This window comes from Strongylocentrotus purpuratus, unplaced genomic scaffold (genome assembly GCF_000002235.5).
Source record: "Strongylocentrotus purpuratus isolate Spur 01 unplaced genomic scaffold, Spur_5.0 spur5_scaffold_2, whole genome shotgun sequence".
Taxonomy (NCBI): domain Eukaryota; kingdom Metazoa; phylum Echinodermata; class Echinoidea; order Camarodonta; family Strongylocentrotidae; genus Strongylocentrotus; species Strongylocentrotus purpuratus.
In genome coordinates this window covers 31,469,967-31,494,287 of record NW_022145605.1, presented here as the reverse complement: position 1 = coordinate 31,494,287, position 24,321 = coordinate 31,469,967, and the positions used below count along the sequence as shown (strand labels likewise).

The 24,321-nt window shown below is 36.8% G+C and overlaps 4 protein-coding genes across 4 annotated transcripts; 1 reads left to right on the top strand and 3 right to left on the bottom strand.

Moving 5' to 3' along the window:
- Positions 1 to 6,446: 6,446 nt before the first annotated feature.
- LOC105441533 lies at positions 6,447 to 8,818 on the bottom strand. The gene is made up of 4 exons (XM_011672686.1): positions 8,760 to 8,818; positions 8,172 to 8,265; positions 6,935 to 7,222; positions 6,447 to 6,535 (listed from the first exon to the last, which is right to left on the bottom strand). Exons 1-4 carry the CDS (start codon positions 8,769 to 8,771, stop codon positions 6,447 to 6,449), a joined length of 483 nt encoding a protein of 160 aa, XP_011670988.1. The 5' UTR covers positions 8,772 to 8,818.
- A 1,429-nt stretch (positions 8,819 to 10,247) lies between these two features.
- Positions 10,248 to 13,410, top strand: LOC105441530. The gene is made up of 4 exons (XM_011672681.1): positions 10,248 to 10,311; positions 11,241 to 11,340; positions 11,945 to 12,226; positions 12,760 to 13,410. The coding sequence occupies exons 1-4, from the start codon at positions 10,300 to 10,302 to the stop codon at positions 12,831 to 12,833; spliced, it is 468 nt and encodes a 155-aa protein (XP_011670983.1). The 5' UTR covers positions 10,248 to 10,299; the 3' UTR covers positions 12,834 to 13,410.
- Positions 13,411 to 15,544: 2,134 nt separating this feature from the next.
- LOC105441532 lies at positions 15,545 to 18,019 on the bottom strand. The gene is made up of 4 exons (XM_011672684.1): positions 18,008 to 18,019; positions 16,978 to 17,083; positions 16,150 to 16,443; positions 15,545 to 15,642 (listed from the first exon to the last, which is right to left on the bottom strand). The coding sequence occupies exons 1-4, from the start codon at positions 18,017 to 18,019 to the stop codon at positions 15,545 to 15,547; spliced, it is 510 nt and encodes a 169-aa protein (XP_011670986.1).
- Positions 18,020 to 20,406: 2,387 nt separating this feature from the next.
- Positions 20,407 to 22,794, bottom strand: LOC115926553. Its single transcript, XM_030991345.1, has 4 exons — positions 22,746 to 22,794; positions 22,039 to 22,105; positions 20,926 to 21,219; positions 20,407 to 20,522 (listed from the first exon to the last, which is right to left on the bottom strand). The coding sequence occupies exons 1-4, from the start codon at positions 22,755 to 22,757 to the stop codon at positions 20,434 to 20,436; spliced, it is 462 nt and encodes a 153-aa protein (XP_030847205.1). The 5' UTR covers positions 22,758 to 22,794; the 3' UTR covers positions 20,407 to 20,433.
- Positions 22,795 to 24,321: the final 1,527 nt, after the last annotated feature.

Below are 24,321 nucleotides of genomic sequence, written 5' to 3'. Positions count from 1 at the left end.
AAATACAATACAATCGAATACGTGGAGAACAAGGCAGATATACATTTTGTTAGTATTTACAAACAAGGCATTTTCTTCTTACTACTGCACGCGTTCATGCTACAGCCTACATGGTTAACATTAGTTCAATATAATACGCCTAAACAATGATAAGTGATTTGGAATGACCTACAATCATTTCACATTATGATGAAACATGTAATTATATTCCTTTTTAATCTAGCAGGTAGTTAGGGGAGGGCCAAGTAACTGGATTAGTACATGGAAATAGAATTAAAACATAAGCGTTCGAATGTACAAGGGCTGTGACATTAAGTTTGACAATTCATGACTTATAAAACATTATAACTTGTACTAACAGAATATTGCAATATTACTAACGCTTATGCAGGTTACGGAGGGAAAAAGTGTAAAGATGAAAAATTAACTGTGCAAAAAGTGAATGCAAAATAAACAATACAATCTTTGAATGGAATTACCGCCCCCCCCCCACCCCCCTCCTCCAACAGAAACAAAAACCCAAGTAACTCACTGCAATGTGTCACTGTCCATTTTGCAATTGCTAATTTGTATCACTTCGCTCTCACATTGCGTGTCAAAAACGGCATCAGTCACTGGCCATCTAACTATACTCGTTGCACACGAGGCGTTATTTGCCTGACGTAGGATTGCGTCAGTGACTGGTCAGGCAAACAATGGCTCGTGTGCGCACACTTTAGAGTGTCAATGTCCGCGGTATGTTTCTAATAATTCATGCAAAATTGAACAGAGCAAACGATGCTTTGAATTATAGACGCATGTGTTTATCATTTGCTTGACGTATAATTGCGCTAAAGACTGGTGTGATCATCGACGCTACATGACAAATTTATTTCGTTCAACAAATAAATGCAAAATTTAAACATTGCAACCAACGCTGTTAGGTATTGGCGTATGTGCTTATTCCCGTCTTTGGTATGTTTGACGCAGGTAATAACTCAATCGAAATAACGCAATGGCCGTTAGTAAAAAAAAAAGTGCGAGAGATATTAATCGAGTAGCACCGTCACGGGTTTAGATTCCCCCGCCTCGTGGGCCAGTAGGCGGATTCGGTCGGGGATTCTTGGGTGGACCAGCAGGGGGCTGCGCTTGAGATAAACCTAAATGAACAAACAAAATAACACCACATAAACAAAGATTTAAAGGGTACTCTCCTGCAGTGAAGATAAGGTAGTTCATTATTGAGGTCACATTTGATGGTTTACTTGCTTTGGTCTAATTTTTTTCTCCAAATTTTGGACATTCCTTTTTCCTCATATTTCTGCTTCAATTCAAAGAATCATATCACCAAATTTGATTTTTCCTTTAAGTGCATGTAAATCATCTCCATTATCATTTCTTTTCCTTTCATTGTAACGCCCACAAAAAAGAACGACAATGTTATACTTACGCCAGCATTGATCAATGACTTTTGGTCCACGGGGGCTGCACGCAAGTTCCATAGCATCACAAGGCCCTCGAATAGGGACGACGCTGGCGCCCTGGGCGTAGCACAGCATTCCGTTTCGTGCCATCCTGAAGAGTTTTAGCATGTATCTATCACGGCTTATATCCTTATCCTTGTCATAAACTTCTTCTAGGACGTTCCAGTTGCATACACCATATCCCTCATCCATCTTCTCCCAAGTAAATAACCCACAATACCGCGTGAGACGAGCAGTGGGATTATGCATCGGTCCTGTAAATTAAAGAGGATTGCAAACGCTAACCGAACAAGGGATGACAATACACACGCTCATGAAATAAATGACGTCCTATATGAAAAGCCGCCAAGAGCAGCCAAGCGCCAATTCGGATTTCGCGAAACATACATATCAAACATAAGCCATGTTATTTCATTTCAAATTTGACCTCTCCGAGGCTTTCAACAACACAAGTCCTAGCTAGGCAACATCATCAATGCACATTGCACATGGACTGGGAATTACTTTATCATACAGAACACGATTCGTATCCGCAAAGAACTTTGATTCAGGTGTTCCCCAAGGATCTATCCTCTACCCTATACTATTTGTTAAACCGTCGAGTATTTTAGCATTAATTCGCATTATTCCTTCACAGCTTGAAAATCATAAATAAACGAAATTCTTGAATGATTTAAAGGCTGTCCAGGCCCTGGACAGACAGCCTTTAAATCATTCAAGAATTTCGTTTATACTCCAGGGATCATTGACCGGGGCGAAGCCGTGTGAGAATTAAAAGGTTTTAAAACATTTTTAGTTTTAATATATCTGATTCTTTTATACGAGTCATCCACCGTAGGGAAATATTTGTATGCCCGGTCAAGCAATTAACTATTTTCATCTCTAATTTGTCTAACTGGCGATTCCGTGCGATCTTTTATACTAAGAACTATTAGCCATTGTCATATCAAGATAAATATATATATATGAAGTGCAAACACATACAAAAACAAATACATTGTATGAACAAATATATATAAACGTCATACAAACTTAATATCGCTCAACCATAGTCAAGCATCATGAACAAAGCAAAATTAGTACGAGAAATACTTTGGGAATAAACTTAGAAAAGATTATGCAATTTCAAAGTGTTTTACCTTGCTTGTGTGTTGGGCTGTCAGTGTGTTTATTCAGTTGATGTGATATATGTGAACGTGTAATACGTGTATATATATATATATATATATATATATATATATATATATATATACACACTGTAGTTGCACGGAATCTACAACTTACGTGAAAAGGGGAATAAAGAAAGAAAACACCTACCCGGGCCATATCTGCCGTATTTGACGTACATGCCAAACAATCCGTTTCCTTGTGTAACACTGATCCCAACAGATAGACAGAATGCCACGATCATCATCTTCTGAAATTAAGTTATGTGATTGACAGCACAAAATTATTACCATTATTAATTGTTTTTGCAGCCTTAAATCTTGCTTTAATAACTTTTAATATGTAAGACAGACAAAATCCAAAAATCCAAAAGCAATAATCACATTTCTTACTTCAACGACAATCATTATCAGTTTGATTTAAAATCGTATTCGATTCGTTTAGTGAAAATATAAAGTTTAGATAGTATTTAACAGAATTCGTTCTTAGATCAATATTTGGGTTTCGGGCATTTTCTTTCTTGTATACACCTTGAAAAAGTTGTAATACGTAATCTTAATATGATTTGAAACTGCTCGATTCTGTGTACTAACGTACGTACAGCCTTAGTTGTTCGACTTTCAATTCTTACGAAAATACATGAAGTGATTAATTTCAAATGTAAAAAAAATTGTTAAATTTCGCAACTGAATCAGACAGAGCAATTTTTGTCAATTAATGTACTCTCCTCCTCTTACTTAGCCATCGTAACTCAATAAATATCTTGTACTTCTCAATATGGTTCAACATAAATTAAATTGCTTTAATATTATTGTTTAAATCATGAATTTACAACTATATCAGTAGGCTGGAAATATATGTCCGATGTTATGATAAGACACTTTGAAATTTGCAGCGTAGAGTACCTCCCCCTCCCCAAAATTAACAAATAATTGACATGTCCATAATCAACTTTAACGCTACTTAGCGTGACAGGAAGTTATCAATTTTTAAATTGCTTGAAGGGTTGAGAGACCAAATTAGTGCAGGAAAATGTGAACAAAATTAAATCGTTTCCAGTTTATATACGACACTTTTTACTGCGACGATTGCTCCGCGATTATTTTCTACACTAATCGAATTCCTAACTTCAATACAAGGACCAACACTAAACCTAACCTAAAACTCATTTGCAATCCTAACCCAAACCCTGTACTTTTCGACGACATAAATTCCGGAGCAATCGTTGCAGGAGAAAATTTCGGAGCATCGAAAGAAAATGTTTGCTTTAAAATTATCGCACTTACCGTTGCAGCCATTTTGTAGTTGTAGGTGTGCAAAGTATTTCGAATCGGAAGTTTTTTTAAAAGTTTTTTGATGTTAATACAGTTGTTACCAAAACTCGACTGGTGCTCCCCGCCCAGTGTCGGTATTTATACCATGTATATACCATTGCACTAGGGGCGAAATTTTATCCATGGGGTATGTATTTGAGAAACCATCTCCGCTTACCCCCAGGGGTGCAGAAGCTTGCCCCTGGGTGCATGAGTTGGGTGTAAAGTTAGCACCCCAGCAACATTGGCTCCAAATACATCTTGAGCCCTTGCCAAACTTTACGCAATTTTGATCATTTAGAAGTCATCAAAGTTCACGTAAAATTCATTACAGGAAGAGGCAGTGGCATAACTACTGGGAGGCACTGAACACGTGCCCCCTTCCCCCCAAAAGAAAACGAGTCATGAAAAAAGGGATAGAAAAGAGAAAAAGAGCAAGGAAGAAGGGGAAAAGGATAAAAACTGCATCACTCGTCCTCTTGAAACTACTCACGCTAATTGATAAGTGATGTTAGAGGAAAAATCCTTCTGGATGGGTTAGATAATAACATTAAATTTAGTGGAGTCCCACTAATTGGCTAATTTCTTGGGTAGTCATCAAAATGTACAAAATGATGTCGGAATCTAATACATCATATGTGGAGTTCCACAGGGATCACTTTGCTCTTTTGTTCTTTAACTACCTTTTGTTCCTAAACTCGTCGTCGTTTTATTTTAATATCCAAATGGTAAAAAACACACAATTATTCTTCATGTTCTTACCAATGTTACCCCTGTATGCCATGTAGCCAATGGAAATATAATGATATTCTACAAATAAAAATATCTGCAAGTCATTCGACTATCTGTAAAATATCAGAAGTGTGATATTATATGTCATATTCATCAATAAAAATGGACACATTTCTCAGTTTACATGAAACAAGAATAAAAGTAAGCAATGCAGAAATTGTCAGTTTAAAAGAAGGAATATCTGGGTTTTAACAAACGAAATTGATAACCGATTATCTAGGAAAATGTACATTCATGAAGTATAAAATTGCAGAAAAGAGAGTATTATTACAATCATGGAATCAATTTCCTGTTTCCTAAAAAAATTATCCAAATTTAATAGTACTTTCTGGTTCTCCCTTATGTATCGTATTGCAGTCGTGCGTCTCGAACTCGTGGTGTAATTCCTTTCTCATTTTAATCCCGTCTTTATTCGTCAGATCTTCTCCTATCTCTGCTCCGCGCTCTCTCCTTCTTTCTGTCTCTGTCTCTACACGCACGTTAGTCTCCCCTTCTCTATTATTTTCTCCCTCTTATCTCACCACTCTCTCCCTCTCTCTCTCTCTCCCACTCTCTCCCTGCCCCTCTCTCTTATATCTCCTATCTCTCTCCCTGTTTCTCTCTCTTCCTCTTGTCTGTCTCTCGGCTCTCGGCTATCTGTCTTTTTCTTTCTTTCTCTCTCTCTCTCTCTCTCCCTTTCCCTCTCTCTCAATTATTTATCTACATTTCGGGTATTATATGTCTTTCTCGAATTATTAAAGCCATTTCTCTCTTTATTATCTATTTCCAACGTCTTCTTTCTTTCGACATAGTCAAATTCAAGGAAATACACATCGTGTAGGAAGATTGACGCATTAACTTATTACATAAGAAAAGACGAAAAACGGTTTCAATTAGATTTAGTACACATATGTTCATTTTCGATTTATTCATTCATGAAAGAAAAAAACAAGCATATTGGAATTTTTAAAACTTAGAACTACAACAAATAATAATTTCATTCATCATTGCAACGTGCTATATTAAAATAAATTTCAAATATCACGATTGTCATATTCTAAACCGAATTGTTAAATGTGGAAATTGAACTTACTTATCATCACGATAACGTAACATACAGATACAAATTATTACTACATTTTTTTTTTTTTTAATGGTTTACATGTTTAAAAGAACGTGTCAGTGTCTGACGCACTCCTACGTCAAAAAGAGACGGGCATAATGTATTTCAAAAAGTCATTGCAAAAGTAGTACCTTACAACAACAAATATTAACGCATGGTATTATTTGCACATGCTATAATTTTCCCCACAGGTTTGATTAGCGTAGGTAATAGTGAAACCGGATTATGCAACATGCATTACTCCTGATGCCCACGATGCGACATGTTTTCTGATATAGGGCTACGTCAGGAACCATATGAGAGTTTAATGCCTGTTATACACGAAGAAACATTTCGATTACCGCGCTAAACAAAATCGTGAAAGTGCTTAACCCATACGCCTGTACTTCAGCGTTTTATTTTTATGGTTACATTTTCATTCACGTTATGTAGATCTCTATCTCATTTGGCGCATCCAGGATCGCATTGGTCGTTGACGCAGTCATACGTCAGTAAAATGACGCAGTCATCCGTCAGTAAAATTACGCATCATGTTTTAACGGGCATATTAGTTTAATAGTTTAAGAGAAGGTGGGTGAGAGACTTTCGTTGAGTAGCTTCGTCAAGGTTTTAAATGCCGCGGCCACGGGGCGTTGCAGGAGGCTCCGGTCGAGGAGTTGGTGCGGCAGGGGCGGCTGGTGGCTTGGTTTGGGACAACCCTAAAAGTATTCAGAAACAGAAAGAAGAACAACGATTGAATGTTCATTCTAAAGCAATCAGAAGAACACATGCATCACAGTTTACAACATGAAGCTGGAGTAGAAGGATTGCAAGTTGTGACATGAATATGCGATTTTCTTTAACAAGTCAATTAATTTTTTGTTAAAGCCTTGAGATTTTTTTGATTTTTTTTATTAATGGAAGCAATGAATGACTGTATCATACTTACCCCAGCATTGAATTGAAATTGAACGCTAATTCTAAGGTCATCAGAAGAACACATGCATCACAGGTTACACAAGGAAGTAGGAGCAAATGATTGTAAGTTTTGGCATGAATATGCGATTTTCTTGTTTTTTGTTGTTAATGGAAGCAATGAATGACTATATTATACTCACTCCAGCATTGATCAATGATTTTGGGGGCGTGGGGACGGCACGCGAGTTCCAACGCTTCACAGGGTCCATGGACGTTGACTACTCGGGCACCTTCGGCGTAGCACAACATCCCGTTCCGTGCCATCCTGAAGAGTTCTAGCATGTATCTATCACGGTTGATGTCCTTACTCTTGTCCCATATTTGTTCCAGGACCTTCCAGGTGCACATACCATATCCCTCATCCATCTTCTCATAGGCGAATAACCCACAGTACTGCGTGAGCCGGGTGCTCGGATTATGCCTTGGTCCTGTATACGGAAGTGGATTATAAACATCAATCGAGCAAAGGATTTTAGTGTAACCCACACGCTCATGTAGACAAAGAATCGTACGAAATGCCCGTTAAACACAGGGCTTTATTTCTTTGACGTAAGAATGCGCTAGCGACTGTCAAGGTTTTAAGTGCCTTATGCACCAGAGATGTTATTTCGAATGCGTTATTGCCTACGTTACTCCATTTTTATGAAAAAAATACATGCATGTACGCGAAGGTTATTCTACGTAATGGTCAGTTTGTTCATTTTCTTGTCTCTTTGTGTAAGTATCCCACTTACACTACATCGCGCGTTAAAGTTGCTGACGGAAACGTACATCAGTAAAGAAACGCCTCAAGCGCAGCCGTCATGACGCGCTAAGTGAGAATGACGTAGCACAAAAATGTAATGCAAAGTAAACAGTGAAAGTATTGCGATTAATTACTGGCGCTCGGACTATTAAATTGCCTTCTAATGCTCGAATAGCGAAGATAATGACGCAATCAAAATGACGGAAGTGTGCAGCTATTGCCATTAATGACATTCAATGAATTTGTTCAACAAGGCATCATTTGCCTCACGTACATTCATATGATTTTCATCCACTCCTGCGGACTTTATTGGGTCCGCTGCCCCAAGATTTTTGTATTTTGTATCTATTAACATTTATTTCTTTCTCAACAGTACAATATGAAACACAATGTAAATATACATGATATATGTAACAATTATTTCAACATAGAGTATACAGTAATTAATTCAGATACGGAAGGAGGCGAAAACCCGGATCACTGGAGAACAGGAAAACCTCTGGATAATACTGAAATAACGAAAAAGAGCCGAGAAATTGCACGGGCATGGACGAAAGCTGGCCGCCTAAATTGTAATTTTATTAGAAGCTTAAACCAAGATTTTCATAAATAAGGACAATATAATTACTCACCTCCATGACCCCCGTAGCCTCCGTATCCGCCGTATCTTTGTGACGCACAGGCACATATCAAAGCAGATACACAGACTGCCAGGAGCATCATCTTCTGAAATTACAAGACAAACGAAAATTCATGTCATCGTTCAACATACTACATTTTTTGTTAGTATTTTCCAGCCTTTTTTTAAAAAGAGATGCGATCAAACTTGCGGCAATTTTGGTTCATCTTCCCACCTCGTGTTTCTGCAGGAAAAGCTAAACTGGGAATCGTTTTATTTCACATTTTGTAATAACAATATTATTTGTTTGAATATGTGTTTAATTATTTGATCGTCTGGCATAGGATAATATGATAGCATGATAACACGATAAAAACACTGTACACTGAACGTAAGCTGTTGTCCTAGATTGAATTCCAGATAACAAGCGCAACTTTTCTTGAGGCGGCCGGAAATCAATCATCAATTGTTGCTCATTGCTCTCTTCTAATGAGAAGAAAATGTTAATACATTAAAAATGAATCCCTCTCAGCAAAAACAGTATATATACAAACAGAAGCTACTTCCAAGAAATCATAATGGGTATAATGATCACACTTACCGTCATAGTCATTTTTGTAGTTTTAGATTGACTCGAAATTAGAAAGAAACAATCTTGAAAACTGCTGGATGATGCCAAACTTTTACCAACTGGCAATCGCCCACCCCGTATCAGTATTTATACTCTCTTGCTCTCTTGGTTCAAAATATGATCCATTCATGTGTCATTTAACAATGAGCTCCTCTTACAACTCCTCACAAATATGCCAAAAATACATCTTGGAATATAACACCCAGCCATGATCAAATTATGATATTGAAGAATATCATATTTGAGATAGAAGTCTTAAAGGCACGATACGATTCTTCCTATTTTTGGAGAAAACTCAGAATACATTTGGAAGAATATTCTAAAATGAGAAAATGGAAGATTTCTTTAAAAAGAAGAAGCTTGCTATCAAACCAAACACTTATCACCCTATTGCGTTTCTGTGCGAATAAAATACACGGTGAAAAGAAAAAAAAATGAATTATAAAAAAGAGATTTACTGAGTTCAAACGGATGTGTCATCATTGTCGAACCGGACTACCTGTTCTAACCGGTCATCCAACATTGTTTGGGAGAATTGCTCCGGGCGGTACTTCGTCGACGGTAAAGGGTTTATAAAGTTAGGATTTCAATTGGGTTTTATGTTAGGTGTAGTGTTAGGATTAGATATAGTGTTGGTTCCAGATTTTTTGTATAGCTTAGTTAAAGATAATCTATTGTAGTCGAGACAAATAAGATACATGTTTAGTACCCATGCACGTCGGCCCAAGCCTTCAAGTAGTGTCTTCATCTCCGGTTACCCCCTGTAAAAGTCAAGAGTAGAAATGTAGTATATTGTCTTGGCAAACGGATGTTGGTACCGTGGTAGGGATTTGAACCACTTACCTTAGGACCCACACTTTGCTGATTGTTCAGCAAAACCACGTCAGCATTCAGAAATCACACACAATGCACCGCTTGACCATTACAAACTATATGGGGGAAATGAGGGTTGTACAGTCCATGTCCTTAAGAGCGAACTAAAAAAAATGACATGAATATTTTTCCTCAGGAGTTCTGATAAGAACCATAAACAAAAGGAAACAAAACAAGCATATCAATTGAAATAATTAATACGGTACTGTTACATGTGCAACTTGAAAAATACAACACCAAAAGGCGTATATACACACACATACATGTATATAATACATGAATATTATACTTGTGCGGAATGAAATAAGAGAATGATGGTGAGTGGCTTCACCAATGTTCCCCTTTGCTGACCTCTGTTTTCTTTTAATATTTTCAATATACATATTAATAAATGAAATTATATATGTTAAGGGCTGGCATTTATCCAACATGTATTTTTGGCAATCAGGGGTTGTAATTAGAGATCTTCTCTCAATTACAAATGTCAGTGGATTGTACTTCGTCCGATGACCAAAAGGTATAAGTATAGTGATATTGGACGAAAGATCATCATTTCAATTCGAGTAACAAGTGTATCGTCAACCAGGAACTTTAAAAATAATTTTGTCCAGACTCTCAGCTGACCAAAAGCTACAGGATGGCGGCAACGGTAAGTTCGTTTTTTTTTCCAGCAGATTTGTTTTCTTCTAGTAGTTTCAATTTTGTACGCAGGGATTCATCTATTTTTTGCACATTTACATCTGATTTAGATTTCAACACCCGAAGCAATCCAGGAAATACAATTGATTAACTGTAAGTCATTTCGAGTCAAGGACAAATCAAGATGCTTCTTTTCAATAATCTGGATTTCCGGGGCTCCGTTGTGAAGATAAAAGGTTCCTGTTGGCTAATATGTTCTTACGTTTTCTTAAAGTACACAGCGGATAGACTTTTGAAGAGTATTCAAGTCTAGGAATGATTGGATTTAAACTAACAATCTGTTCGAATTATATAGAGTATTCTTTTAAATAAGAAACATTCGTTGCAATCTGAAGAGGAGGCTGGAATAATTTTATTTTTTTGTTGAAGAAAATTGTAGTATCTGATTTCTTTGTATTGGAATAATTATTGCATCCGTTGGAAACTTATACAACTTTTTTGGGAGTTGATACCCGTGATGTACAAAATGTCTATCATAAATTTAACAATTCTGACCATAGAGTATATCAGTCATTATTCATAAGTAATTAAAAGTGCGCAATTCATTATTCAAAATGTCTAAATCAACATCTATGAATAATGAATACTGTTAAATAGCTGTTTGTAAATAATTACAGCGTGCAAATCTTTATTCATTAATTGTTATTTATTTTCTGTTGGTATAACATAAATATAATTTTATATATGAGCGTATATAACGTTTTTGTTAATGTTACAGTGAATAATAAATATTACTGTCCATAGATGTCTTTTCTTTTTTAAATACACTTTATTAAGTTTACAATCGGCGCCTCATACTAAACAATGTAAAACATGATATAAATTGTTACCTTAAAAATGACATGAGTGTACGTGTATCTTTATATCATATGATTTCAGAAGCTGCTGCTCTTGGGACTCTGTCTTTCTGTTATGATCTCTGTCTCTGTTTCACAAAGATTCCCGATGTATGGTGGCGGAGGCGGAGGAAGATTTGGGGGTGAGTATTTCTGCCTTTTACTGTCAGTAAATTAAACTGAAGCCTCTTTTACACATGACGCGGTTAACCACAAAACAAACGTTGCCGCGGAAAAATGACTTGTTACAGATTAATGTGATTCACATTAAATTAACACGTAATGACTAAGTAAGCACGCTTAATGTCTCTTTCTTTGCCTCGTCGTCTTTATTCATCTATTTCTCAGAATTAATTTATGTATTTATTCAATTGTTTACATATTCATGTATTTGTTCTTCTATATATTCTATTCAACCCTCTATCTGTCTATTGATCCATTCATTTATTGAATAACTTATGTTATTTTAAGTTAAGCAGCTTTATTGCAGCATGTCTCTACAATGGTAGTTAATCTAAGGTTACAGGTAATCTCTTTTAAGTGGTTTTTTTTTTCCTCCTCGGGAGTTGTAGTCAGGAGGAATTTACGTAAGGCTAACTATCTACTTGTCATAGAGTAAGTGACCTAGAGGATATTTCTCCGGTGTTTTTTTTTGTCGGGAATCTGTCATCATTATTTTTATCATTATTATTATTATGATAATAAATAGAGGCTCAAATTAATGCATTGCTCTTCTTCAATTTATAGGTATAACACCCGGGGCCCGTCTTGCTAACTATTGCGGGATGTATAATAAGGAGAAGGTGGATGAGGGATATACGTGCAACTGGAATGTTCTGAAAAAAATATTTGAGAAGGATAAGGAAATCAACCATGACGAATCTATGAGACAGCTCTTCCGAATGGCGAGGAACGGAATGTTGTGCTACACCGAAGGTGCTCGAATCGTGAACGTTAGAGGGCCTTGTCATGCCATGGAAGTTTCATGCCATCACTTCGCCCATAGTAGCGCAATTGATAACTGCTGGAGTAAGTATAGTACTTTATAATTTGATTTTATTTCGTGAAAATGAAACACTAAAGTCCGGATTTTACTAAAACTAAAGTCCGTCGGAGGGTTAAGGGTTCTGTCAATTTCGGTCCGTATTCTACTAATTCACTAAAATCGACGCTAGGTATAAAATCATGGTTAACTAAAGGAGAATTAGACCTTGGACAAATTTCCATTTCGTACCCAATTTTTTTACATAAGTTTAAACCAAGCGCCGGGTCTAAATTTAAGAAGATTATGAGCCAATGGGTTTTAACAAAGAAAAGTAGTTTCTAAGTCTAGGCTTTTAATTTTAGACCCTGGGTTGGTCTTAACTAAATTAGCAGAAGACGGATCTATCATCTAGGATTTTTTTAAACATCTTGATTAATTGTGAAATAACATTTAGCAACTGTGGCAGGGATAACGATCATTTCTCCAATTTCGTATTGTAAATTGCCATGCAGTAGCTTTTCTCAAGGCTTTACATTTTTGCCTAACCCGTTTTCCTTTCTTCTTCTGAATCTTCTAGGAGTGTCACAAGCAAATCCACCTGCGACTGCTCGACCAAACCCACCTCAAGCTCCAGGTGGCCGCGGTATCTAAACACATGACGGTGCTATTCTAGTCCGCCGAACTTAAATTGTAATGCCCGGTACGCCGCACGAGTCCTCATTTTGCTGACGCATCATTGCGTCAGCGACAATTTGCGTTCTTGACGTGCCATGTTAGATTGAGATACTACAAATTGTGAACGCAAAATGAACATTGCAAACAAAACGTTGAAGTGCTGGCGTATGGCTTAATTCTTTTATTGGCTTGACTTGCTCAGGTAATAACGCATCATAAATGACGCCTGTTCTATGACAGGCATTAAACTCTCAAATAAAGCACGTATAATGGACTGCGTCAGTCACTGACGCAGTTCTTTATCAGCAGAATAACGCCTAACGTGCAACGGGGAGTCATATACATTGTATATTACCTTCACTAATCAAGCCTTTGAAAGCAATAAGCGCATTCGCCATTAACTCAAAGTTTGCGCTGTTGAGCTTGCGTTAATTTTTTGTCACTGACAACGTCGAAATGATGCGTCAAAGGGCATATTGCACATTGGCCAAGAATCACCACTTACTGACGGAGGACTACTTCAACCACTGGCACTTGCAAACCATGTAAACCTCAAGAATTTCATTTTTTTTTTTTTTTTTAATGTTCACATAATCATGATTAAAAAGTAATTTTCATTTCTAAATTCAAAATAGTCAGGATCTTTATGTTAACAAAAATCCTCATCTTTTTGTAGAAAAGATATAGATATCAATAATAAATGTTTGTGTACTGAATCAAAAGAGTCTGATTTTTGTCTGTTCTTGAATTCATTAAATTATACAGGAATTCAATATCTATTGCCTTGGACATACCAAGCAACCAGCAATAGACGTTATGATGCAAAGGTAGAGAGCTAATAAAGAGAGAAAGGAGGAAAGGTGGAGAGAGAGAAAGAGAGAGAGAGAGAGAGAGAAACAAAACGTGATAAAAATGGAAAAGAGAAGATAGAGAGAGAGAGAGAGAGAGAGAGGGGGGGCAGAGATAAATAGATGGGGAGAAAAACAGAGTTTGACGAAGAGCTTATTTACATGTGAAAAGAGACATGAATAGTGAGCGGAAATAGTGAGAGGAGTAAAAGTAAATCCCCCAAAAAGGGGGGAAAAGAGGTGAGAAAGAAAGAGAAAAAGCTTAGAGAGATAGAGCGAGGGAAGAGAGAGAGAGAGAGAGAGAGAGAGAGAGAGAAGAGAGAGAGAGAGAGAGAGAGAGAGAGAGAGAGAGAAGATAAATAGAGGGACATGATTTGATATCATATATAATATGTAATGTATAAATAAATACATACATACATGTATTACCTAAGCAAACCAAACAAACAACATACACACACCACGCACACACGCACATGCACATGCGTTTCTGGTGTAAATCGGGGACCCATATTCAATATGCGCACATAGTTATCTTTAAATCGAGGACACATTTGTACGTAGGAATATAACAACCTGAGTATGATTTAAATATGTCTTGCATAAACTTGGAACTATATTTGTAATGCGAATGGAGCACAATTATGAAAGGAAATCAACTTTTGGACAATTTACAGGGTTCTCGAACCGAGGGCATCATCTTGTTGCGAGTGGTCCTCTTAGCTCGTATAGTTTTATTTCAACAAGGAGATAGAGCTACTTGCTTCCGTGAACAAATTGAGTGTATTTCTCGATTTGTACAGTAGACGAGGGCAACCAAGCCCATCCCCTGGCACACACCCTTATGAATATGTTGCATGTTTAAAAGCTTGTTTAATAGTAGGCAACCAAAAGATATGTATAATGTATGTTTGTATGTACATTTCCCCTGATCAATTTGCGTTTTTTCTCTCGTTAGGTGCCCCTCTCTTTATCTCTCTCTCTCTCTCTCTCTCTGTCCCCCCTCTCTCTCTCTTCCTTTCTCTCTCTCTCCCTCTCTCCCTCTTTCTCTGTCTCTCTCTCTCTTCATATGCCTATTAACACATTTCCTCTGTTTGATTATACATATTCTCATTCTCTTACTCGCTCTCATATTGTGCTCATCCCTCCACCCATCCCCCTTTCTCTCTTTTTCTCTCTTTTGATTATTTTCATTTTCGCCTTCATTTTATTCTATTTTAACACGAGGCCCTTACATTTTTGTAGAATTTCATGTATTTCCTATTGGTAATTTTAGAAACAAAAGGAAAAAAGTTCGCATTTACTAATAGTTTATATATTAGTTTATTTTGTATTACTATATTATACAAATGTAACTTAAATTGCGATCATTATTACGTAACACACATAAATGTATATACAAAAAAAACATCTCATAGTATAAATACATTTTTAAGAGATTTCATGGGACACGTCAAAGACCTTACCACATGGCTGACGCAAAAGATGCCTGTTGTGCTATAATATGCCCTATATGAACAGTGCAAACATTATGATAAATTATTGGCGCATGCTTTAATTAACTATGCAGGCTTCTTTAGCGCAGAAAATGATGCAATCGTGTGTAAGCTTCATTATGCCGTTTTGCATAGGTGGTGTGAGTTTCTTCTTAATTGGGACTGCGTCAATGACTAGCACAGCCTTTGACACGCTATGTGAGGGTTGAAGGTCGGCTGCACCCGGTGCGTCATTTTACTGACGGAGCTCTACGTCAGTGAAATGAACTCTCGTGTTGCAATTGGCATGATAGCTCGGGAAGGGTGGCTGGTGAGACTTCCGTTGAGTAGCGCCGTCACGGGTTTAGATTCCCCAGCCTCCTGGGCCAGCGGCAGGCGGGTTCGGTTGGGGAGTCGCTGCGGGACCGGCGGGTGGCGGGTTGGGTGGAGGTGGAGCTACCCCTAGAGAGATTCAGAAACAATTAAACAATAATTAGAGTATTAATCGTAATGTCTTCAGGAAATGTTATAGCCCATGGAGTTATACAAAATGAAATTGAATTTGTCATGTGCGTGTGTGTGTATGTGTCAGTGGCTTTTACAGACGTGCGTCAATTAGATACTTTTTGTTACGTCTTGGGGTTGACTTTTAACGTCATCATCCGAAAGACGTGACTCAATTTCAAACCGGGGTCCTTGACAGGGAAGATGAGGAAGCTGACGATTAAAACACCTCGCATTTCCATAAAAATAATAGTACAATATGACGTTACATAACGATACAATATTCTTTTACAAACAAAATATATCGGCAAGACGTGCATTTAAGTCTTTTTTTTGTGTGCTCGTTTTGCTTTGATTACTTTCTCTGGCAGCTTAGCAGAGTATGCCACACACAATAAAGCATTTGAGCACTCAAGTGAAAAGACTATTAAAAAAGAAAAATATAGATAAACGACAATTTCTTACTTATACTCCAGCAGTTGTCAACGGTTCTGGGGGCGTAGGGGCGACAGGCAAGTTCCATAGCATCACAAGCTCCTCTCACGTTCACGACGCGGGGACCTTCGGCATAGCACAACATCCCATGTCGTGCACGTCTGAAGAGTTGCCTCATGTACCCGTCGTGGTAAAGATCCTTATCCTTGTCATATACTTCTTTGAGGACCTTCATGTTACATGCTCCATATCCCTCATCTATCTTCTCCCAGGTAAACAAGCCACAGTACTGTGTGAGACGGCCGTTGGGATTAAAGCCTGGTCCTGAAAATTAAAAATAGACTCTTCACTCATCCATTCACTCATCAATTCGTTAATTCATTAGCACATGTTGAAATAAGCACGCCCCCCCCCCCTCCACGAGGTGCTGTTCCACTACTCCAAAAGGCGGTATTTATTACCGAACATAATTGTTTCCATTTTTGTTTAAATATGGCTTGGCAAAAGCTACGCTTGTATCTTGCATGTCCAACTATCTTTTCGGGGTCAAGATTGTTTTATCTTAAATATGCATAACACTACTAGTACTACTAGGAATACTACTAAGACAACTACCAAAGGCAAAGGAAAACTAACCCTATTGCAACTGGTTCCAGTCAACTACCGCGGACAATTCCCCCGGAACCTTACCCCTCACACTTACCGTGTAAGCTAACCACTTATAGAAACCTCCAGACAACTTCAACCAGGCAATTCAACCTTGAAAGAATATTTGCCTCGACTGCTGTTGCACAAATAAAAATTAAATAAAACTATTTATGAAGCAATGTCCATTTCGTATGAAGAGAAAGCACTCACCTCCATATCTGCCGTATCTGCCGTATCTGCCGTACATTCCATATCCATGTGAAACAGAGGCACAAATCAGAACACACAGACAGAATGCCACGAGAATCTTCTGTAACTAGGTGATATAAAGATAATATATAACAGACAAACATGGTCGCCGTTTATGTTATTTTTAAGTTTTAAAAGCATTAGCAATATTCAGTTTTGCTCAAATGATTTCATTGCGCTAGAAAAAAAAAAGACGAGCGAAAGAACATAAATAAAGATCCTAATACTAGGATCATTGTCATTTATTTCTTCAAAGAGCTTACAATCAAATTTATGCTCATTGATGTTAATCTTGAGAAATACAAATGATTTGTGTGGGTTAGTTTGATAAACTGTTGAACAAAGTGCTAATAACTTACATGAACGCAGAGTAAAAATGGCGAAAGTTTTGGGTCATGCTTTTTCTTAAAAAATATATAATTGTTTCACTGAATTTTTGCTTTCGTAATCTTTTTCTCCTACTTGATTACTTTAATATTCAGTATGTTTGAAGATGTAATTTAAGCATATGAGAGTTCTTTTGATAAAACCGGGCAGTATCGCATTGTTAAATGCCAGCTGTCCGTGATTACACAAAATTCAGAAAGTTCATGAACACCCACCATTAGAAAGAATCGTAAAAGTTTGCGTGAGGCGAATTATCCCATTATAACAAAACAATTAGACATTGCAATCTGTCTTGGGGTTATAGCAAATAATTTCCAGCTGATCTTCAGATATACCTGAACGCTATTTCGAAACGTTTCTTTGTTTAATATTAAACAATTGACCACTCTTTATATGTATGCAGTATAGCAACAAGACAACATGGAAATAACAGTTATCATGAACTTTTTTTCACTACTAATTCTAGGTAGTTAAAGAATAAAGATTCAAACGCGTCTACCAGGAATAATCAATTTCTTTCCAAGATAAAGGGAATAAATAAATCTATTTCCAGCTCATATCCAGCTTCCTGAAAGAAAAGAATGCTACGAAATTATCAACTTACGGTTACAGCCATCCTGTCGCTTCGTACCAGCTGAGAATTTAAGAAAGGAGATTTTCTGAAAAGTTGGAAGTCGAAACAGTTGCTACCAGCAGTCGAGTGACGATCCCCGTCCGAATGGAGGCTCTTATACAATGCACCAAGCGCGTAATATAACCCATGTACCTGTAATTGAGAAACGTTCTCCACCTAGAACCCTGGATGCAGAGTCCCAACGATACATTTTGCCAACTTCGCTCACATTAATGTGATCATTATTTTGAAGGCCATCAAAGATTACTCATGCCAGGAAATTGCAGATCTTGTTGCTTTGAAAAAGGTCTACCTAAAACATTGAAATAATCTAAATGAGAAAAACACGAAAAGGTTGGTGACAGGTCAAATTCTCGAGAAATCAACACTTCTTTTATTTCATTCATAGTTTCCCTCAATAAGAACTTAATAGGAGACTTATGACATCCTCGATGAATCTTTGAATAATAATAATAATAATAATGATCATAGTAATAAAATTTACGATACTAATAATAATAATAATAATGATAATAATAATAACAATAATAATAATAATAATAATAACAATAACGAAGCTACATTTCTATTAAGGCTTTCTCAAGACATCTAAAAAAGTATAACCATTCCGAGTCCAGATGCTTTTTATATAATGCGCTAACAACATTAAGTTCCTACATGTACATGCTACCCATTTGCTAAACCAGGGGGTGTTTCACAAAGATACTAAGTCCAACTTCTCTAAGTTGGACTTAAAATTATGGAAAGACATTAGCATCTTTGAAAACATTTTGTAAAAGTTATTTTAATAGGCATAAAATGTTGATTCAAATCATTCATATTTTCTATTAATTATCAAGGAGATTTCATGTTCTTGATGTGTAATTTATGAAAAGTCTAAAATACTTGAATTTTGTATTTGAATATATTTTATTTTAAGGCTACAAATGGCTCTCCATAATATTTAAGTCCAACTTAGAGTTAAGTTCTAATTAGGATCTTTGTGAAACACCCATGGGTGGATAGTGGCAAATGTAAAATAGTGTCTTGCCTAAGGGTGTAAATACTGCAACAGGTCTCGAACCCCGAACCTTGTGATCTAGAGATCAGTGACGCATCCAATAGACTACGATTTTGAAAACCATTAGCGTGATAACGCTTTCGCTTTTAATAGAGCCCCCCCCCCCCCCCTCGTCCTCCTATCCCCATGCCTGTCCGAATAATGCGTTTCTGAACGTCTCTTCATATCGAGGAATGAATAGAACTAAAACTTGATAAAAGAGAGAACACTGAGTTTAAACGTAAAGCATTAAGTAAAGTATTGTCGGTCTTTGCGTTCGGACCATTATCATACATGTACTTTTAAACACTTGACGAATTCATGTTTATTCTGTGTTTTTGAAAACCAGTATTGATTAAACAAACAAAAAATAACATAGAGGTGTAATATAGCCTATATAGGGTGAAGCCGCCGTCCGCCGTATATCTCTTTTTTTTAATTCAAACATTCATATCCTTCCTCTCTCTCTCTCTCTCTCTCTCTCTCTCTCTCTATCTCTCTGTTTCTCAGACACTCTTGAACATATATTTCCCTATTTATATCTCTTTCTCTTTCTCTCTCTCTCTCTTTAATGATGCAATGGTTCTTTTCCTCCCCCACCCCCATTCACTCAATCCTTTTCCCCCTCTCAAGTTCTCAAATGTATAATACTTTAATATCCTCCCTTCCTGTTCACATTTCCCTTCCTTTCTCTCTCTTTCTGTATACATCCCTCTCCCTATCTAAAAAAAACTAAGCCGTCTCATCCTCTATTAATAATACACATAATCAAAATCTGAAAATTTTCAGAGGAACAAGGACAAACGATCTCTCTCTCTCTCTCTCTCTCTCTATCTATCTCCCTCTCTCTCTCTTTCTTTCCCTCTGTCTTGACTCTTGATTATGTATCATCGTCTCCCCTCTCAATCTATCTATCTCTATACGACTCCCAATATGTATATATTAGTTTGCCTTTTCCCTTCTCTATTCATTTTCATCTCTTCTCTCCCCCCTCTCTCTCTCCCTCTCTATCTCGCTCTCTCTCTCTTTCTCTCGCTCTCACTCACTCTACACATCACTCTCTTCTTCTCACCCATCTCTCTGTTATATATTTACATTTCTCATCACCTAATAAGTTACGTTGAAGATACGTTTATTTCGGTAGACATATATTTCACACAAAGATAAAACTGTATTTAACATTTCACTATTTATTTACAAACATGATCTTTTCAATTCAACATCGCACAAAAGTGAGAAAAAACACGAAAATTATATACATTGCATTGAATTATTGGCGTCTACGCAATCGATGTGACATCTCGTGTTTCTAAGAATGGGATTGGGAGATGTTTGTCGAGTAGAAGGCGTCACAGATTTACAGATGACCCGGGGGGTTCGGTGGAGGAGCCTGAGGATTCTGAGGAGCCTGGGGGCGGCCAGGTGGTTTGGCTGCACCGGTCACCCCTACAAAGATTAATAAACAGAACAAAACAAATAGATGATAAAGATTTGTCTGACTAATTTGAATAACAGTTTTAATAGATATTTACAAAATAATCAGAGAATGGCTGTAAATTGCTTAACAATAATACAGTTACAATCAAAATTTGTCTCTTTTTACGTTAATTATTATTTACAAATATTTTTTGGGGGAGGGAGCAATTTTGCCTTGGAAAACATTTTTGGAATAAACCATAAGCAATGACAAACACTTCATTTGGTGAATATGTAGTTAAAAACTTCTGGGATAAATTCAGTTCAGTTTAGTTCATTTTGTTTTATTATCGTATCGCAGCCGCAGCTGAATTACATGACAATTTACGTTCAAATTAAAAATAACATCACATTTAATTGTTATTATACTCACTCCAGCAGTGGTCGACTGGTTTGGGGTCACGGCTACTGCACGAGAGTTCCATTGCCTCACAAGGTCCCGACACTTCGATTGCTTGACCAGTCTGGGCGTAGCACAGCATTCCGTTTCGGGCCCACCGGTAGAGCCGTCTCATGTATTGGTAAGGGAAAATATTGACCTTCTCGTCCAAATCGGCAACTTTATCCAGAACATTTTTGTTGCACCTGGGGGCTTTTTCGCGTATCTTCACGTTGTCGAAAATTGCACAAGCTTCTGTAAAGCGGGTGCTAGGCTTAGGTCTTGGTCCTGTTTATTGATATTAAAATGATTTACAGTAAAAATGAGGATAACGATTAATATGATAATTATAATAACAATAATTACAATAACAAGAAGGAGAAGAACCATAATATTAGAAATCATTATACTGATAATGACACTCATAATGATAATAGTTTTTATATAATGATAATTATACCATATTGATAATAATAATAACAATAATAATAATAGTAATAGCAATAATAATAATAAAACAGAAGAAGAAGAGGGAGGAGAAGAAGGAGAATACCCTGCACAATCATCGTCTAGACAATACACTCCCCCTCCCGACAATCGCTCCTTGCACCTCCCAATCAGATAACTACCTGTTACATCAACTAACCATCGGACCCCTCTTCCTCCTCCTCTTTTCTACAAATACCCCGACCAATATTATAGAAATATTTACCAAACGAATGATAATAATATTCTGGGTTTATATAGCGCTCATGACATCGATCATGTCTCTTAAGCGCTTTAGAGATATCATTTCCCCGGTCATCGGATTCACACTTGCCCGCACACACTGTATGCACATTCTCCACTCCCTGGGGAGCATTCAAGTCAGGCACCATTTTACAGACACTAACAATGCGCAAACAACAATGACTTTCGCATCCTATCCTGTAATTATTCAATGCATGATTTGAGGGTGGCAAATGAGGGCTAGTCTCTTGCCAATCGACGTTAGTGCCGGGTTGGGATTCGAACCATCAACCCTTGGATCGAGAAGGAAGTGAATAGAACCACTATACCACGACACCTCTAACATTGTCAGTCTATGGATTGAGATGAAATACCTACCGTTCCATCTTCGTGAAGCACAGGCACAGATCATTACAGATAGACAGAGCGCCGTGAGCAGCATCTTCTGAAATTACAAAGATAAACGCAAAATGATATTAATGGATGATGTTATAATTTTTGCATGAATCTATTCTAAGGCGATAGAAAGAAATAAATCAGCGAGTGAAGATCCAAAAGTAATTTTGTTTTCGAATTTATTTCCACAAACGATGATGTTGATTGTTGTCTAGAAAATTGACCTTCACATTTATTTATTCATTAACATAAGATCCTGATATGGATGGTTTTATCAGATGACTGCGACAATATGGTTTCTTCTTGATCGAAAGAATTTCCTCTCGGAACCTTCCGAGAAGGTCAATTGCTATGACTCTTTATAAAAGTCAATACAGTTCTGAGAATATACAAACTTTATCTATCAAGAGTAAATCATATCGAAACATTCATATTTTCTGTAAGAAGGAAGAAAAGTAATTCCAACTTTATCGGCAACAGCGTATATGTAAAAGACACCATCAGCATGAACATTATTCGACGTTGAACTTAGATAGTCAAACAAAATGAGCCACTCCAGTTGTGCATTAGGCGACAGGAAACTATTAATTTGTTGATCGCTCGAAGTGATGAGAAGTCACATTAAAATCCTTTCCAGCACATGAGTACAACTATAAAACAGCTCACTAAACGAAAACTTTAACACTTACTGTTGTACCCATTTTGTAGTGTGGAATCCGCAGAGACGGGAGAAAAGAAAAAAATATTGTAGATGTTGATGCGGTTATTACTCGAGCTCAAATGATGATTCTGCTGTCCAGCGTCGTGATTTATATCATGTGCTGGGCGAGAAATATAATCCATTGCAAAAATATGTAATTGAGAAATATGTAATTGATATACTGTATCTGCTTATCGCTCTGGACATGCATATAATGCAAAACAAATATTCTGAGCTCATCCACATTTTGGTCAAATTATGATTCATTGGAAAGTTGTGCGGCACAATAATGTAGGCTAAAGACTAATTAACTGGATGAGCACTGCCCAACACTCTATTGGAAGTATTGTTTAACAAAGTTAAATATGAGATGCATGGCCCTACGTGTTATCAGTGTCTGTGATATGGTGTGATATTGAAGCCCTAAAAAAATTGCGCTTAAAAATGATTATGAAGTGCCTCAAAAAAGTAAAAATCTTTGATTGACCGGTTTTACCATACTCATTTTTCCCAATAGTCTGTAGTGTTAGAAAAAACCGTTAGGAAAACGCAAACTTTGATTTCGATTTCCAATCATTAATATCTTGATAATCAGACGGGCGATCGGCTTGTAAAATTCATGGGATTCCTGACTGACCTAGAGGTTTATAATTATGATTGCAGCATGAGCTAATTCCAGGATTATATTTCACAATCTGAGGCAATGTTACCGAGTCACTTTAAGTCTAAACTTCACCTAAAATCTCTATCCAAACATAACCCTAACATTATACCTGTGATGAAATAAAACCCAGAAAGAGTGTACTCTTTAAACAAAATATTTAAACAAATATTAAACAAAAAGGTATAATATCAGGAGAATTATTTAGAATTCCATGAGAAAAAACAATATTACCTATATTACCACTTCTAACCACTCAGTCAAAACTCTTCGAATTTGTGTATTACAAGTATTTTTATGATTGGCATATTTACAATGAATTATAACAGCACCTCAAATCAAGTGCACAGTTTTTTTTCTTCAAACTATGGGGCTAAGGGAATATTAATGGCATATCCTATAGAATGGAAAAAGCAACGTAATTTAAAATCAAATAGCATTAAAACAAATATTAAACAAATATTTTGCTTATCCAGGATTTGGTGAAGCTAATGTACACCTCCCCGATTGCAGGAATATAAAAAGATCAAAGTAATTTATAATTGGTCTACAATAACCGTTGCTAGTCAGACAGAATTCATAATTCATAAATTATAATTGAGGGGGCAGTGACGTCATTTGTTTTGTGACATTGGTAATAGAAGGTGAATGGCGTGCGCCGAGAGAACAAGGGCATAGGGTAAGAGAAGGATGTGGGAGGGGTCTGTCATCTTTTTGTTTTCTTTTTGTTTTTTGTCTGTCTGCATTTTTGACTGCGTCTGGGAATAATTTCACTCGCTCGTGTTTAAAGATAAACTTGAGTTGTGGTAAAAAAAAAAAAAAATGAATTCTCACAGAATCTAACGAAGCTTACACTGAATGTTCAAGATTACAAACAAATGTCATGTGCCAAATAATTTTGGAA

Bases quoted from the DNA above. Each gene is read 5' to 3' on its own strand.
- LOC105441533 (XM_011672686.1), bottom strand. The intron at 7,223-8,171 runs GTGAGTAATTAT...TTCCGTATACAG, and splicing joins AGGCTACGGGGGTCATGGAG to GACCAAGGCATAATCCGAGC. The intron at 6,536-6,934 runs GTGAGTATAATA...GAATACTTTTAG, and splicing joins AATCATTGATCAATGCTGGA to GGTTGTCCCAAACCAAGCCA.
- LOC105441530 (XM_011672681.1), top strand. The intron at 11,341-11,944 runs GTGAGTATTTCT...TTCAATTTATAG, and splicing joins AGGCGGAGGAAGATTTGGGG to GTATAACACCCGGGGCCCGT. The intron at 12,227-12,759 runs GTAAGTATAGTA...TGAATCTTCTAG, and splicing joins CGCAATTGATAACTGCTGGA to GAGTGTCACAAGCAAATCCA.
- LOC105441532 (XM_011672684.1), bottom strand. The intron at 16,444-16,977 runs GTGAGTGCTTTC...TTTAATTTTCAG, and splicing joins CAGATACGGCAGATATGGAG to GACCAGGCTTTAATCCCAAC. The intron at 15,643-16,149 runs GTAAGAAATTGT...GAATCTCTCTAG, and splicing joins TGACAACTGCTGGAGTATAA to GGGTAGCTCCACCTCCACCC.
- LOC115926553 (XM_030991345.1), bottom strand. The intron at 21,220-22,038 runs GTAGGTATTTCA...ATCAATAAACAG, and splicing joins TGCTTCACGAAGATGGAACG to GACCAAGACCTAAGCCTAGC. The intron at 20,523-20,925 runs GTGAGTATAATA...TAATCTTTGTAG, and splicing joins ACCAGTCGACCACTGCTGGA to GGGTGACCGGTGCAGCCAAA.